Source organism: Hyaena hyaena, unplaced genomic scaffold, assembly GCF_003009895.1.
Source record: "Hyaena hyaena isolate Hyena2069 unplaced genomic scaffold, ASM300989v1 scaffold_347, whole genome shotgun sequence".
NCBI lineage: Eukaryota > Metazoa > Chordata > Mammalia > Carnivora > Hyaenidae > Hyaena > Hyaena hyaena.
This window is the reverse complement of record NW_024080979.1, coordinates 1,017,018-1,032,358: the sequence shown is the minus strand read 5'-3', so window position 1 is coordinate 1,032,358 and position 15,341 is coordinate 1,017,018. Positions and strand designations below refer to the sequence as shown.

Below are 15,341 nucleotides of genomic sequence, written 5' to 3'. Positions count from 1 at the left end.
TTTGGGTCCACTTCTGAGTTCTCAATTCTGTTCCATTGGTCTATGTGTCTGTTTTTGTGCCAATACCATACTGTCTTGATGATGACAGCTTTGTAGTAGAGGTTAAAGTCTGGGATGGTGATACCTCCCGTTTTGGTTTTATTTTTCAGTATTACTTTGGCTATTCGGGGTCTTTTGTGGTTCCATACAAATTTTAGGATAGTTTGCTCTAACAATGTTCATAGCAGCACACTCAACAATAGCCAAATCATGGAAAGAGCCTAAGTGTCCATCAACGGACGAATGGATCAAGAAGATGTGGTTTATCTATACCATGGAATACTACATGGCAATGAGAAAAAATGAAATCTGGCCATGTGTAGCAACATGGATGGACCTAGAGGGTGTTATGCTGAGTGAAATAAGTCAGGCAGAGAAGGACAAATATTGTATGTTTGCACGTATAGGAGGATTAGGAGGAACTTGACGGAGGAACAAGGAGGAGAAGAAGGGCGGAAATGGTGGGGGAAAGGGAGAGAGGCAAACCATGAGAGACTCTTGAATGCTGACAAAAACTGAGAACTGATGGATGTGGGGGGGGGATGGTCATGGAGGAGGGCACTCGTGGGGATGAGCACTGGGTGTTATGTGGAAACTAATTTGACAATAAACTATTTGTAAAAAAAAAAATAAAAAATAAAACCCTAGTCTTAAAACCCCCCCCCAAAAAAGAAAGAAATCGCATCTTTCTTTTGAAGCTTATAATTGGCAATTTTCAATACTATTAGAACAAACGTGTTTTGAAGGTGATAATCTAATTAACAAGGCGCCTGGGTGGCTAAGTTGGTAAAGTGTCTGACTTCTCAGGTCATGATCTTTCAGTTCTGTGCTGACAGCTCAGAACCCACTTTCCAACCTTATCTTCTGTCTCCCTCTCTCTCTGCCCCTCCGCCACGGTGCTTTTTCTCTCTCTCTCTCAGAAATAAACATTTAAAAAAGGTTGTGAAAATTTTGTCTGATTGCTGCTGTTTTTTGTTACAATCAGGTACTTACAATTTCATCAGAAATCCCTAAAAGAATTCAGAGTGCCTTAAAAAATGCGGAAGAATCAAAACAATTCCTTAATCAGTTTCTGGAGCAAGAAACTCATCTCTTCAGTTCCATTAACAGCCATTTGCTGACCGCACAGCCCTGGATGGAAGACCTGGGGGCCATGATTAACCAAATTGAAGAGATTGAGCGCCATCTTGCTTACCTTAAATGGATTTCACAAATTGAAGAACTAAGGTAAAAAGGGCCTCTTTGTTCTCATAATTATTATTTTCCTTTGAGGCTCTGTCTTAGCAAGTGCATGCATGCCATTAAATAATTGAGTTAATTAAAGATTATAATAATGTAATTTTACCATTTGTTATGAAAATAGCATTATGATAATGATTCTTTTCCTTTTTTGTGAGTGAACATAAACTTTTCAGGGAGCTTAATTTGCATTTGAAAGGAAGTAATCTAAGTAAAAAGTTTTAAGTCCTACAGTTGTATTGTGAGCACAGGATAAAACTATTATTTATAATACCAAATTAATAAAACAACTCTTCAACATAGTAATATTCTTTACTTTTACTTTTTAGACAGGATCATTTAATAAAATGGATTGCTTTCTCTAAAATTTGAATTTCTTTCAGTGGGAATCCTCTAATAAGAGATACACAATATTCTTAAATAAGTAACAGAGTTTTGCTACCTGTGGGTAGAGGGGAAAAAGTACACGCTTCTTTCTCAGTTGAATGGGAATCACTAGTGTTAACTGTGAGTGTCTGGTATTGGCTTTCCAACAAGCTAAATGAACATTTCTGCCTAGATGGGCAAAATTAGTTGGTTTCTGATATAGTCCCCCAGACCCTCCAAACTACCCGGTTCCATCCTGCTTTGCTTTAACTACTCTTGCTCAAAGCTGTCAGTACCCATTCATGTTGTCTGGAAGAGTTGAAGAAGAAAAGTCATCCAAGAGTCTTAATGTCCCCTTGTAAGTGTATCATAGTATATGTTATGTCTTCCAAAGAGTAATGCAATATCATTTTGTTCTGTATGTTTCCCGGGATTTTACAGAATTTTACCTATCAGGATAGGGTGACATCTTTGTTTTGCATATATCAGTTTTACATTTACAGAAAAATTGATACACCTAAGATTGTAGTGTTACCAGTGATTCCAGAAATCTACTGAAGCTTTTTAGACTATCTCCTTGTTTAGATAAATTATTTGTGGTGAACAGATTTTAAATCTTGCTTCTTTTTACTTCATTCTTCCTTGCGCCTCTGGAAGAAAATACCAATAAGGAGCAATGTTAATAACCTTATTAAGTAGAATAGGTTGTTTAAAAGCCTCACTCTTGTAGTAGCTAAAGAAATAGATTAATTGACACAGGACTACAGTTATGGATAGCCTTTTTCTGATGTTGGGATTGTTTAAGAGAGATTTGGTCTGGGCATCATATTAGAAATAGGAATCAAGTTCATAATCAAATAGAGTACAGCTGTTTCTCTCTTTAGTAACATGCTCTTTAACAACGTGATAAATCTCTATTTCTGTCTTCCTTTGGGTTTTTGAGATTCTCCTCATCTAATTTCTAATGTTAACCTGCTTTTTATTCTGTAGCACTTTCTCTTTTTAAAAATGTAATTTTCCCCCTAGAACTAGCATCTTTTATTAACTGTTTCTTGAATACCACGGTGTCGCAATGTCATTACACACGAACAGAGTCAGCTGAGCATCTGAATCTTGATTTCAGCTCAAGTCATGATCTCATAGTTCATGGGTTCCAATCCCTAGTTGGGCTCTGGGCTGACAGCCTGGAGCCTGCTTGGGATTCTCTCTCTCCTTCTCTCTCTCTGCCCTTCCCCCTCCTCCATGCATGTGCATGCTCTCAAAATAAATAAACTTAAAAAAAAAAAAAAGCCCATTAAAAAAAACCTACTGATGCTTTAAATGCAGAAATGATGAATTTCTTGACACCCAGTGGAGGAAAAAAAGAGTGCTTTTGATTCTGGTAGTAGTTATAAAAGACAAAACTGGTTGGAAATCTTAATAAAAATGATTAGAGAAAGAGAAGAAAGAAAAATGAGAGATGGGAGTAAGGGGTAGCCACAAGGGCTGACCGGAATAGAATAATACAAACACATGAACCCTGAAGTGGTGACAGTGGAAAACACAAGCAGGCCTCAGAGGAGGAGAGGGAAAAATGCTAGTGCCTAGTGGAGCTTGGCAGGGTGGGGATACACGTTCCTGTCCTTAAGGAGGACGCCGTGCACGCCCTAGGAACACACACCAAATGGGGGACCCGAGGCCCAGCACACGGCCATCTTGAGTGGGTGGCCCCGCACCTGGGTAGAGTGCCCAGAGGATGCCTCCAGGTGCAGCTCGCACCTCAGGTTTCCTGCGGGGGGCGACTCCTGGTACTGACGGTTACGTTTTGTTCTTTATTCTTAGATGGTCTGAGCTATGGGATATTTTAATTTTATCAAGCGAAACATCTCATTTTCATTATTCTTTATTTTAATTTTTTATTCAAGTATAGCTGACACACAGCATCTCCTTTTTTTTTTTTAATTAAAATTTTTATTTCTGAGAGAGAGAGAGAGAGAGACAGCATGAGCAGGGGAGGGTCAGAGAGAGAGGGAGACACAGAATCTGAAGCAGGCTCCAGGCTCTGTGCTGACAGAGCCCCATGCGGGGCTTGAACCCACGAACTATGAGATCATGACCTGAGCGGAAGTTGAAGGCTTAACCGACTGAGCCACCCAGGCGCCCTGAGCATCTCCTTTTTAAATAAAATGTTTTGCCCCATGAAGGCAGATAAACAAAAATGGTAGCTCATGGGATACATTTGTCCTGAAGACATCTTTTATTTGCCTTGTTTCAAAGAATCTAATTAATTGATTTTACACGAAAATCTTGATTCCTGGCTTTCCTAGAAAAATGCTAAGCTTTGGCCACATTAGAAAAAAGCCACTTCTGGCTGCTTCCTTCTTCCTCACGTGGAACCTTATACACCACAGGAGGGAGATGTCGTTTTCTGCACTTGGAATGAATTGAAGAGACTGTCTTTGAAGTGTGCTTTGCCTCATTTTGCAGCGATAACATTCAGCAATACCTGATGACCAATAATGTCCCAGAGGCGGCCTCTACTCTTGTTTCTATGGCAGAACTTGACATCAAGCTCCAGGAATCATCTTGTACTCATCTCCTTGCTTTCACAAGAGCCACTGTTAAATTCTGGCATAAGATTCTCAAGGACAAGCTTACAAGGTACGGAATTCACCCCTATTTCATGGTAGCTGCTTTCAGACAGATACTCGGTGACCACTGTATTTTACTGAAATACATGTGTTACTTTTTCTGTTGCAGTGACTTTGAGGAAGTTTTAGCCCAGTTGCATTGGCCATTCATCACACCCCCCCAGGCTCAAACTGCTGGCTTGAGTCGCCCAGCCAGCACCCCTGAAATATACAGTAACCTGGAGACACTGTTCTGTCAGCTTCTGAAACTGCAAACCTCGTATCTTTGTTGGACATAAAACTTACTAAAATTGCTTTTTTTTCTTTTCTAGAGTGGATTTGTGGCTAGAGAGTAAAACTTTTTGAAAGTGACCAAGAAGCTAAACAGTAGTACTGGGTTTGGACTTTATCTGTGTATACCCGCAGAGTGGTGGATTGTTCCCTTCAGAGTGAATTGCATATTGGGGGGAGCAGGGTCAGTCTGAAATATATGACTGACTCAAGTTTTTATCACACGTAGGTCTCCTGGGATGACAGAGAAAATGGGCAGTTGGGAGGAAAGCTTAGTAATCTAGTGTTAATAAAGGAATTCCTTGAATGTGTTTCCTTCCTATTACTGTTTTTTTATTTTAGGAAGGACAGATTGCTTCTAATAACATTTTTCGTGCACTTTTTACTGAAATCATATGCAATGTAAAATTATGTTTCATAATTAATTTTACTTAGTATCTTATATATTTGTTAGAAAAATATATCGTGTATATATGTATATACATGTGTGTATATGTGTACGTATACATACATATAGATATATATATGTTTGTATACTTTTCTTTTTCCTTGACTTGACTATGTCAGAGATAAATTACTGACTGAGCCAAAACAACTTCCAGAAAAGTACTCTCTTCCTGCATCCCCGTCTGTCATCCTGCCCATCCAGATTATGCTGACTCCTCTTCAGAAGAGGTTCAGATATCACTTCCGAGGGAATCGACAGACTAATGTCATAAGCAAGGTGTGCTTTGCCAGCTCTTGTCCTTGGTTGTTATTAATAGCAGTGGTTAAGTGTCTCAGTACTTTTTCTGGTTTAAGTTAAAATCCGATCCTATTCACATTTCTTTTTTTCGTCTGAACAGCTAAATTCCTGTTTTGTCCTTGCCCTAAATAGATCTATATCAGCACTTGTGTTGACATGTCATGGGACACCTCTCACTCATGAGCACGTCATCCGACCAGTGTCTCAAGTTGCCCCTTGGGTGTGCTGTGGCATTTGTTGGGGCACTTTTGACAACTGGCTCCACGTGTTTCACTGTGTGAATTGCTCCTTCAGGCTTATAAATATGCGAAAGTCCAAAGATAGTCAAATATTCTCTCTTGAACAGAATACTGATGCCTGATGCCAACATGATCTGTGGCTGAGGTGCCTGGGTAGCTCGGTCAGTTGGGCATCTGACACTTGGTTGGGGCTCAGATCATCATCTCACGGTTCGAGCCCCACATCCAGGCTCTGCACTAACGGTGTGGAGCCTGCTTGGGATTCTGTGTCTCCTTCTCTCTCTCTGCCCCTTCCCTGCTTGCACTCTCTTTGTTTCTCAACAATGGATAAACATTTAAAGATAAATGAAAAGCTTTAAAAATTTTTTAAACATTAAGTGATTTGTGGCTGTACAAAAAAGTAAGGCATGATGGGGATGGCTTTGAGGAAATTCTCACTGTGTTGCCAGCATTTTAGTTGAGGGATTACAGCCATGTATGTTGGAGATACTCTTTTTTTTGTTTGTTGTATTGTTTTGTTTTGTTTACAGAGAGAGGTGAGTGGGAAGGGACAGAGGGAGGGAGAGACAGAGAATCTTAAGTGGCTCCATGCTCAGTGTGGAGTCCAATGCCAGCCTCGATCCCAGGACTCTGAATGACCTGAGCCAAAATCAAGAGTAGGGCACTCAACCCACTGAGCCACCCAGCTGCCCCTATATTGGAGATATTCTTGAGATTTTTCTTAAATTTTACCTGAAAAACAATCAGGCACTTGTTTTTAATGAAATTTTGTTGAATTTATTGAGAATTAGAACTCTATTGCCAGGGGGTGGAGACTACCTTGTTTATCCTTGAGTTTTGCTACATTTAATGCAGTGCAAATAGCAAAGTGGTCATTTCAGTGTTTTGAATTAAATGTTACTGCACCAGGCTTACCCCAGTCATTGTATGTGGCTTTTATAAATGAGTTTATAGGCTTTATAGAATTTTAAAGGGGTCAAGGGATAGGCAGTTATGTTTGCACAGGAGGAAGTAGAGTGGCAATTGGATTTCTGGGTCTTAAATTCAGTTCATTTTGTTGTACCTTATGGGTCTCCCCTTTTTTTGGATGGGGTGTTGGTGAAAAAAAAGAATAGAACCAATTAGTAAGTAGTGAGACAAGGCAATAAACCTACAACTGTAGAGAGGCAGTAACAATTTGAGGTTAGGAAATTGTGAGTTACATTGATTTCTTTCTTTTCTTATTATTTTTTAAATTATTTTTTTAATGTTTATTTTTGAGAGAGAGAGAGAGTGTGTGTGTGTGTGTGTGTGTGAGCAGGGGAGGGGCAGAGAGAAAAGGAGACAGAATCCCAAGCAGGCTCGAGGCTCCAAGCTGTCAGCACAGAGCCCAACATGGGGCTCAAACTCATGAGCCCCAAGATCATGGCCTGAGCTGAAGTTAGATGCTTAGCTGACTGAGCCACCCAGGTGCCCCATGTTGATTCCTTTCTACAGTTCATTTCCACTCTGTCATCAGGCGTGAACTATGTAGCCCCTGAGATTAGAGATGCCCCTTACTCGTTTTTGTATTTCTAGCATCTAGCACATAACAGGGATTTACCACTCAGTAAATATTTTTGAATGCTTGTCCAACAAAACTTGGAAGGTTTGTAGAATCATCTCTAGGGACAATTTAAAAAGCTGCCTATTTACATTTACTTTTCTATGATTTTACCTGTTTCAAGGCATTTTTTTCTTACTTTACCTTTTGAAGAAGCAAACCAGAAGAAAATCAGGTTTATAAGTTATTTTGGGGGGCGCCTGGGTGGCTTAGTCTGTTAAGCGTCCAACTTTCGCTTAGGTCATGATCTCACGGTTCGTGGGTTCGAGCCCCACGTCGGGCTCTGTGCTGACTGCCAGCTCAGAGCCTGGGGCCTGTTTCAGTCTGTGACTCCCTCTCTCTCTGACCCTCCCCTGTTCACGCTGTCTCTCTCTCTCTCTCTCCCCTAGAAATAAATAAAACATTTAAAAAATAAATAAATAAATAAAAGTTATTTTGGAATGTAGTTTACAAAAGAACCCCAGGAAAACAAAGAAAACAATTTAAAGGGCATCAGTTCTTTGTAATGTTCATCGTTTTATGTATTTCCAAAGTACTATGTTTTAAATATATATCGTATTGAAATTTATAAATTTACTTACTTATGCCACTTTTGGGAATTTGTTGGGAGTACACTGGGAAACATCTGACTAAAGTTCAGAGCAGAAATTATGTTCTTATAAAGGAATCTTCAACTAATTTGGGGAAGTGCTGTGTGTATACAATAAAATAGAACCATTTAATTGTAACTTTCTGGTCAGAATGACTTCAGAATTCAGACAACTTTAACTTCCTTCCTTAGCCTGAATGGTACTTGGCTCAGGTACTTATGTGGATTGGGAATCACACTCAGTTTCTGGATGAGAAGATTCAGCCAATATTAGACAAAGTGGGCCCCTCGGTCAATGCACGGGTAAGAAACTCTGTCCTTAACTTGTCCCAGCTTTAGACATCATCTGTCACTTCCCTTACCTCCTGCTTATGTTTTTCTTGCAGCTTGAATTTTCCCGGGGCCTCGTGATGCTTGTTCTTGAGAAGTTAGCTGCAGACATCCCATGTCTGCTATACGACGACAATCTCTTCTGTCATCTGGTGGATGAGGTACTCTTATTCGAAAGGGAGCTGCACAGTGTTTACGGCTATCCCAGCACCTTTGCCAACTGTATGCATATTCTGTCAGAGGACACCTGTTTTCAGAGGTGGTTGACCGTGGAGAGAAAATGTAAGTGCTCCATAGCCATTGAGTGGAGAGCATATTATCTCCTTTTGCGTATATTAACTTTTGGGTTTTCTCCACCACCTCTAGGTAAAAACTAGAGTCATCTGGATTTTTCCTGGTCAGGGTTTACAAGTTGCCTTGTTTTCTTCCCATCAGACTTCAGTTTTTCTTGCACTTGCACCGTCCACCTTTCTAGAGTGGAAGAGTCAGGCCAGCACAGTATACAGCTGTTTTATAGCTTGTACCATAGCACTTCTGTTCTTTTAGAATCTGTTGGATGTAGCTTGTCTAATCGGTGTAACTATTTTGAAGATTTTGGGTAGGGGTGGAGGGGAGAAGTAGGGTGTCTTGTTCAGCCCTAACACAGGGCATGTTAAATATAGTGCAACTGGTAGGAGGTTGTGGATTTTTTTTTTTTTTGGTAACAGAAAAACCATCATTCCCAAAAACTTGTGCTGAAAATTAAGAATGATTGTAAGTACTTAACTGACGTATTCCCTTTTTCTGCATGTCAGTTGCTCTTCAAAAAATGGACTCAATGCTTTCATCAGAAGCTGCTTGGATATCCCAATATAAGGATATCACTGATGTGGATGAGATGAAAGTTCCAGACTGTGCAGAAACTTTTATGACACTACTCTTGGTGATAACTGGTACGTATAAGTCTTTCAAGATACACCTGTGTTTGAGGTAAGCATTTTTTTCTTTTGAGAGAGAGAGAATGAGTGGGGGAGGGGCAGAGAGAGATGGGCACAGAGGACCCAAAGTGTGGTGCTTGAACTCATGAACTGTGAGATCATGACCTGAGCTGAAAAACTCATGCTTTTTAAGACGCTTTTTACTTGGGAAAATTTTAAACATACACAAAAGTGTTATATTACAATGAAGCCTCAGGTATCTATTATGGAAGTTTAAAATAATGATCACTTCTATTATATTTTTTTCTCCTAGAGTACTTTAAAGAACATTTCACACATCTTATCATTTCATCTGTAAATTCTTAAGTGTATAAGTCTTCTAACCTATCATAGTTTCTCCTTCCTTTAAAAAAGAAGTCATTTTTTTGTTGAAGAAATGGGGTGATTTTTTTTAAAGTTTTATTTTTATTTATTTTTGGGGGGGAGGGGCAGAGAGAGAGAATCCCAAGCAGAGCCTGACACAGGGCTCAATCTTATGAGCCATCATCTCAGGACCTGAGCTGAAATCAAGAGTCAGATGGACACTTAACCAACTGAGCCCTAAAAGGGGGTGCCCTTTTCAGGTGCCCTAAAAGGGGGTGATTTTTGTATATACATAATGAGGTTTTGGGGTGATGGTGGGGTTTGGAGTTGACGGCCAAGAAAGAATTCTTGAAGATGTCTTTGGTACAAAAAGGTGATTTTATTAAAGCAGGGGGACAGGGCCCATCTCCGAACCCCACCATTACCCCAAAACCTTATCATACTGATCTGTGACTTACAGTGGGTCTATATCCTGATGAAGGCACCCTAAGTTAAATATTTTCAGTCAAAAATGCATTTCATACACCTAACCTACTAAATACCACAGCTAACCTAGGTGCTCATGACACTCACATTAGACGACAGTTTGGCAAAATCATCTGAACACAAAGCCTACTTTATTTAAAAAGTTTTTTTTCTTTAATGTTCATTTATCTTAGAGTGCACGCATGCATGCACACGTAAGCGTCTGGGGGTGGGTTGGGGGGCTGGGAGAGGGAGGCACAGAATCTGAAGCAGGCTCCAAGCTCCAAGCTGTCAGCAAAGCTGGACAATGGGCTCAAACCCACAGACTGTGAGATCAACTAAGCTGAAGTTGGATGTTTAACTGACTGAGCCACCCAGGTGCCCTTACAAAGCCTACGTTATAATAAAGTGTTGAATATCCCATGTAAGTTACTGAATCCTGTACTGACATGGAAAACAGAATGGTTGTGTGAGGACAGAATGGCTATAAGTCCATCGGTTGTTGACCCTCATGACCCCATGGCTCATAGAGTAGTGGTGCCCTCCCGCTGCCCAGGATTATGAGAGGGTTGTAAGCCATATTACCAGCCTAAGAAAAGATCTAAGTAAAATATTCAAAGTAATTTCTATAAATGTGTATAGCTTTTGTACTATCGTAAACTTGAAAAATCTTAAGTTGAACCATAATAAATCAGGGATCATCTATAATTTCCTCATGCCTTTAAAAAAAACTGAACTGTGGGATACCTGGGCGGCTCATTCAGATAAGGGTCCAACTTTGGCTCAGGTCATGATCTCGTGGTCTGTGAGTTTGAGCCCCGCGTTGGGCTCTGTGCTGACAGCTCAGAGCCTGGAGCCTACTTCAGATTCTGTGTCTCCCTCTCTGCCCCTCCCCCACTCGAGCTGTCTCTTTCTCTCTCTGTCTCTCTCAAAAATAAATAGACTTTTAAAAATTGAGCTGTAATTTATATACAGTGAAAAATATAAATCTGAAGTATACAGTTCAGTGAGTTTTGACAAGTACATATACTTGCACCCATGTAAAGTTTAGAAATAGATCTGTACTTGAGGATGGTAGACTGATTTTTTTTTTTTTTTTGACAAAGGTACCAAAGCATGTCAATAGGGATGTCAATAGCATGTCAATAGGGAAAACCTATAACTGGTTCATGGGCAGAACCAAAACCTTCACACATCTTGTTAACTTTCTCCACAGACAGATATAAAAATCTTCCCGCAGCTTCCAGAAAGCTACAGTTCCTGGAGTTACAGAAGGACTTAGTAGATGATTTCAGGATACGGTTAACTCAGGTGATGAAAGAAGAGACTAGAGCTTCCCTTGGCTTTCGATACTGTGCGATTCTCAATGCTGTGAACTATATCTCAACAGTACTAGCAGACTGGGCTGACAATGTTGTAAGTTAATGCAGTTTTATTTATTTATCTTAATATATATATTTTAAGTTTATTTACTATCTTTTTAAATGAATCTCTACCGCAATGTGAGACTTGAACTCACGACCCAGAGATCAAAAGTCGCATGCTTTTCTGACTGAGCCAGCCAGGTGCCCCGTTAATGTGCTTTTATATTAAATCATAGGTCAACTTTTAACAGTCTTAGTTCAACAGTTTTTTGTTAGTAGTTTTAAGTTTTACCTTCTGAAATGTTGAATTTACAGCAAGCAAAAATTACACGTTAGTAGAATAACAATTAAGCCACACTTAGGGGGTATGATTAAATTACATGTTTTTCTCAGTTTGCAAATGGTTACATAATCCCAGTAGTTTATGGAAAAGAAAGCTAACCTCTCATGAAATAGTTGTCTATAGAATGAACCTTTTTCCTCTTTATTTAGATGTTATACTTGGGAAATATTCATGTATGTAGGTGCCATCTCAGAAAGCTGAGCTTGAGTAATGGTGTCAACATCAATAAAATCCAGGACTTTAAGGAAGATAAAATAACATTTGCGGGGCACCTGGCTGGCTCAGTCGGTAGAGCCTGCGACTGTTGATCTCAGGGTCATGTGTTCAAGCCCCACATTGGGGTGGATTACATAAAAAAGTAAAATAAAAATAACATTTGATACCTTTTGAATGCCTTCAAAACATATGAGTAAATAGAATAATAAAATGAACTTCCATGTTCCTGTCACCCAACTTCTTATGCCAGTTTTGTTTCATTTAAGCCTCTTCTCCACCTCCCACACTTGGTTATTTTGAAGATCTTGAGATATATTTCATGATAAATATTTCAAAATGTATCTCTGAAGAAGTCCTTAGAAAAACAAACAAACCCTTAACCACAATACCATTAAGACACCATCCAAGAAAATTAATTTCTTATAGCGGGAGGTGTCTTAAATAAATCTAAAAATCAAAACCTTGGGTCTGGTTAGCAAGTACTGTAAGGCCTTTTCCCTCCAAGAATTTTATGGATCCTTCCTTTCTCCACACACATTCCACACACATTCTGTGTGTTGACACATTTGGTCTGCCTAAATATAATTATTAAATAGTAATTTCTGTTTACTCTTTTTGTTTATCCAAGGAATATACTGGCTGTCAAGGCTTTTGCCAACCAGATTTCCAATATGTATTTCTAGCCAAAAATGAAGAAGCTTAATTAGCCTTTAAAATCTTAACAGAGATTAATTCCTTTGGATGTTTAGATATTAGAATGATCTCAGAGGGGGCGCCTGGGTGGCTCAGTCGGTTAAGCATCTGACTTCGGCTCAGGTCATGATCTCACAGTTTGTGGGTTCGAGCCCCACATCAGGCTCTGTGGTCACAGCTCAGAGCCTGGAGTCTGCTTCAGATTCTGTGTCTCCCTCTCTCTCTGACCCTCCCTTGCTCACACTGTCTCTCTCTCTCTCTCAGAAATAAATAAAACGTTTAAGAAAAAAAAAAAAGAATGATCTCAGAGGATCACCAGGAACACTTGGACAGGGTGCCCTTGGGTTTGAAATCACTGTCCCATGATCACCTGTATGGATACAGAATCCAGCTTGGGTTTCACCAGTGTGTCCCATGAAGCAGGTTTCATGATCAAAAGAATTAACAGAGAATTGACATGATCATAAAACAGTGAAACATCTATTAAATAGTAAAAAAACGAACTATACTCAGGTGCATTATAAATGTAAAGTATTATATGATTGTGTCCTGAAATGAAAATAGGAAAACAAAACAACTATAATGGTAACTAAAGACTTAACAATACCACTTTTTAAATATGGTAAAGTGGGAACTGAAAAATGCCAGTGTAAAATAATTAGAAAGATTGATTAACTGAGGATTGGTGATAAGTTCATAGTATACTAGAAAACATAATTCTTGAGTGTGTTCAGATGAGTCACAGAGATAGACAAGGTAAATTAAAATGGCTGTATATTGTCAAATCTTAATGTAATAAAACCAAAAATAAGCCAAAATGAAGTATAATCAAACATAGACATTTAAAAATAGTCCATGTATGGGTTAAGAAAAGAGTCTGGAAAACATAAGAATATATATATATATATAATATGTAATAAATATGTAATACATATTTATGTTAAAATATGTATAATAATACATAATATATGTAATATGCAATACATATTTATGTAATATGTAAATATGTCAATATAGACACATGTATTTATAATTTGTTATTTTTTAAGGTTTTTATTAAAAATAATATATTTTAAATTATGAATTTCTGACAAAAAAGCATATACTGCTAATGCAGTACATAGAAGAAAATGTATTCCTTTACTGTGAAAGAACAAAAGAGTCTTTATCTTAATTAAGTACAGGGTAATAAATTTAAAAAATAGGAAGCAAAAATGAATATAATAACAGATGAAAACCTGATAAACATAATTTATATTCTAGACTCTGGCTGGGACTTAACTAAGTATTTAAAGCCTTTTTTCTACAAATATGTTAACTAAGATCCACATGTATTGCCTCATTCTGCTAAGCAAGGAAAATAAGACACAAAATAATTATTTCATAAAATGAATATAATGTAGAGTGTATTGATCAATGCATTTCTGTTCTATAAAGTCACCTGATTAGACTGCATCAGCTGTATTCTATTGCATATGCTACACACTTCTCATTGTGTACTTTTATGTGTTGTTTTCCTCATTTTAGTAAGAACTTTTTCACTCAGCCCCCACACCGCTCCATTTTCTGCTAAGCTTTGTCCTAAAACAAATTGTCATTCCTGATTCTTGTGCCAGATGATCTAATAAGAGACTCTTTCAAAGCCAGATTTTTAGCTTCAACGAATTATTTGTGGAACATCATTAGCTACTTTACTTGGTGCCACAGTCTGTTAACGAAGATGAATTGGCCATCATCCCTGTCCTTAGGAAATTTGTAATGTGATGCTGAATTAACTGGGTCCTTCTGTCAACAGAACAACCAAATTTAGAGTAGCTCTTCAAATCATGAATGAATTTTTTGTCCTTGTAGTTATGGCTTTACAAATTCTGTTTGACATCAGAAGTTATTTACTCATTTTCATGGTCTTTCAGCCTGCGAATGCTTAAAATAAAAATCATTAACACTCTTGTATGGCCTAGATAGAAAAAAGGTAGAGAGGACAGAGCTCACTTTCTATTCATTTAGATTCTATACTAGGGGCTGCCCGTCCATCGTCAGATTGCGCCAAGCCAGACGCACCCAACCATTGAGAGTCAGGAATTTTCAGCTGTAGGTGACAGAAGCTGGATTCATGCTGGCCTGGGTGGGGTAGGAGCATGGGGGGAGTCAGCGCAGAATTTGAGTAACTGAAAGCAGTAGGCATGGCTGCCCTGGACTTGTTCCTTTCTGGCCTCATTCCCAGGCAGGCCCTGTGAATGTGGCCGCAGGTGGCTCCAGGCTCCCACTGTCTGGGCACTGAAAGGACCAGTGCTCTTGTCCGACAGGTTCAGCAGAAAATACCAGTGTGACCTCTCACATGTCCATCCCTGAACAATCTCTGTTGTGGTGATACCCTGTCTCCTATTAATGGACCTTTAGGTTGCTTTTAATCCTTTGCTAATTATCTACAACATTATTTTTTCCATAGGGGAGAAAGAGTAACAAATTCTACCTAAAATGTCACTGTAAAAATGACATTTTAATTCTCTTAACTCTCATAAATCTGCTTACTACAACTCTCAGTCTTGTTCAGAGAAAATGAATACTTAAAGAAATCAGCCATCAGGGAAATGCAAATGAAAATCATAATGAGACACCACTAAATATAAACTAAGATGGCAACGATAAAAAAGACATAACAACGATTACTAGTGCAGAGGTAGAGAAACTGCAACCCTCACACACAGCTGGTAGGAATGTAAGATGGTGCAGTCACTGTGGAAAACAGTCTGCAGGTCCTCAAATAGCTACACACAGAATTACTGTATGATCCAGCAGTTCTACTCCCCAGTGTACCCAAGAGAAATGAAGCCATGTGTCCGCACCAGAAATTTACACACAAATGTTCACAGCAGTATTATTCATAATAGACAAAGAATGGAAAGAACCCAACTGTCTGCCAACTAATGAATGGCTAAATAAAATGTGGT

The 15,341-nt window shown here is 38.8% G+C and overlaps 1 protein-coding gene across 2 annotated transcripts in view; it reads left to right on the top strand.

Annotated features, from left to right (window-relative positions):
• The window catches only part of RINT1 (RAD50 interactor 1), a 33,054-nt gene that overhangs the window by 10,701 nt on the left and 7,012 nt on the right, over positions 1-15,341 (top strand). For both annotated transcript variants that reach the window (XM_039249786.1, XM_039249785.1), the window contains exons 4-11: positions 1,025-1,266; positions 4,111-4,284; positions 4,384-4,533; positions 5,112-5,268; positions 7,892-8,002; positions 8,086-8,311; positions 8,824-8,961; positions 10,991-11,190. In XM_039249786.1, the coding sequence (XP_039105717.1) occupies positions 1,025-1,266; positions 4,111-4,284; positions 4,384-4,533; positions 5,112-5,268; positions 7,892-8,002; positions 8,086-8,311; positions 8,824-8,961; positions 10,991-11,190 (1,398 nt within the window). The remainder of the gene's footprint in view (positions 1-1,024; positions 1,267-4,110; positions 4,285-4,383; positions 4,534-5,111; positions 5,269-7,891; positions 8,003-8,085; positions 8,312-8,823; positions 8,962-10,990; positions 11,191-15,341) is intronic.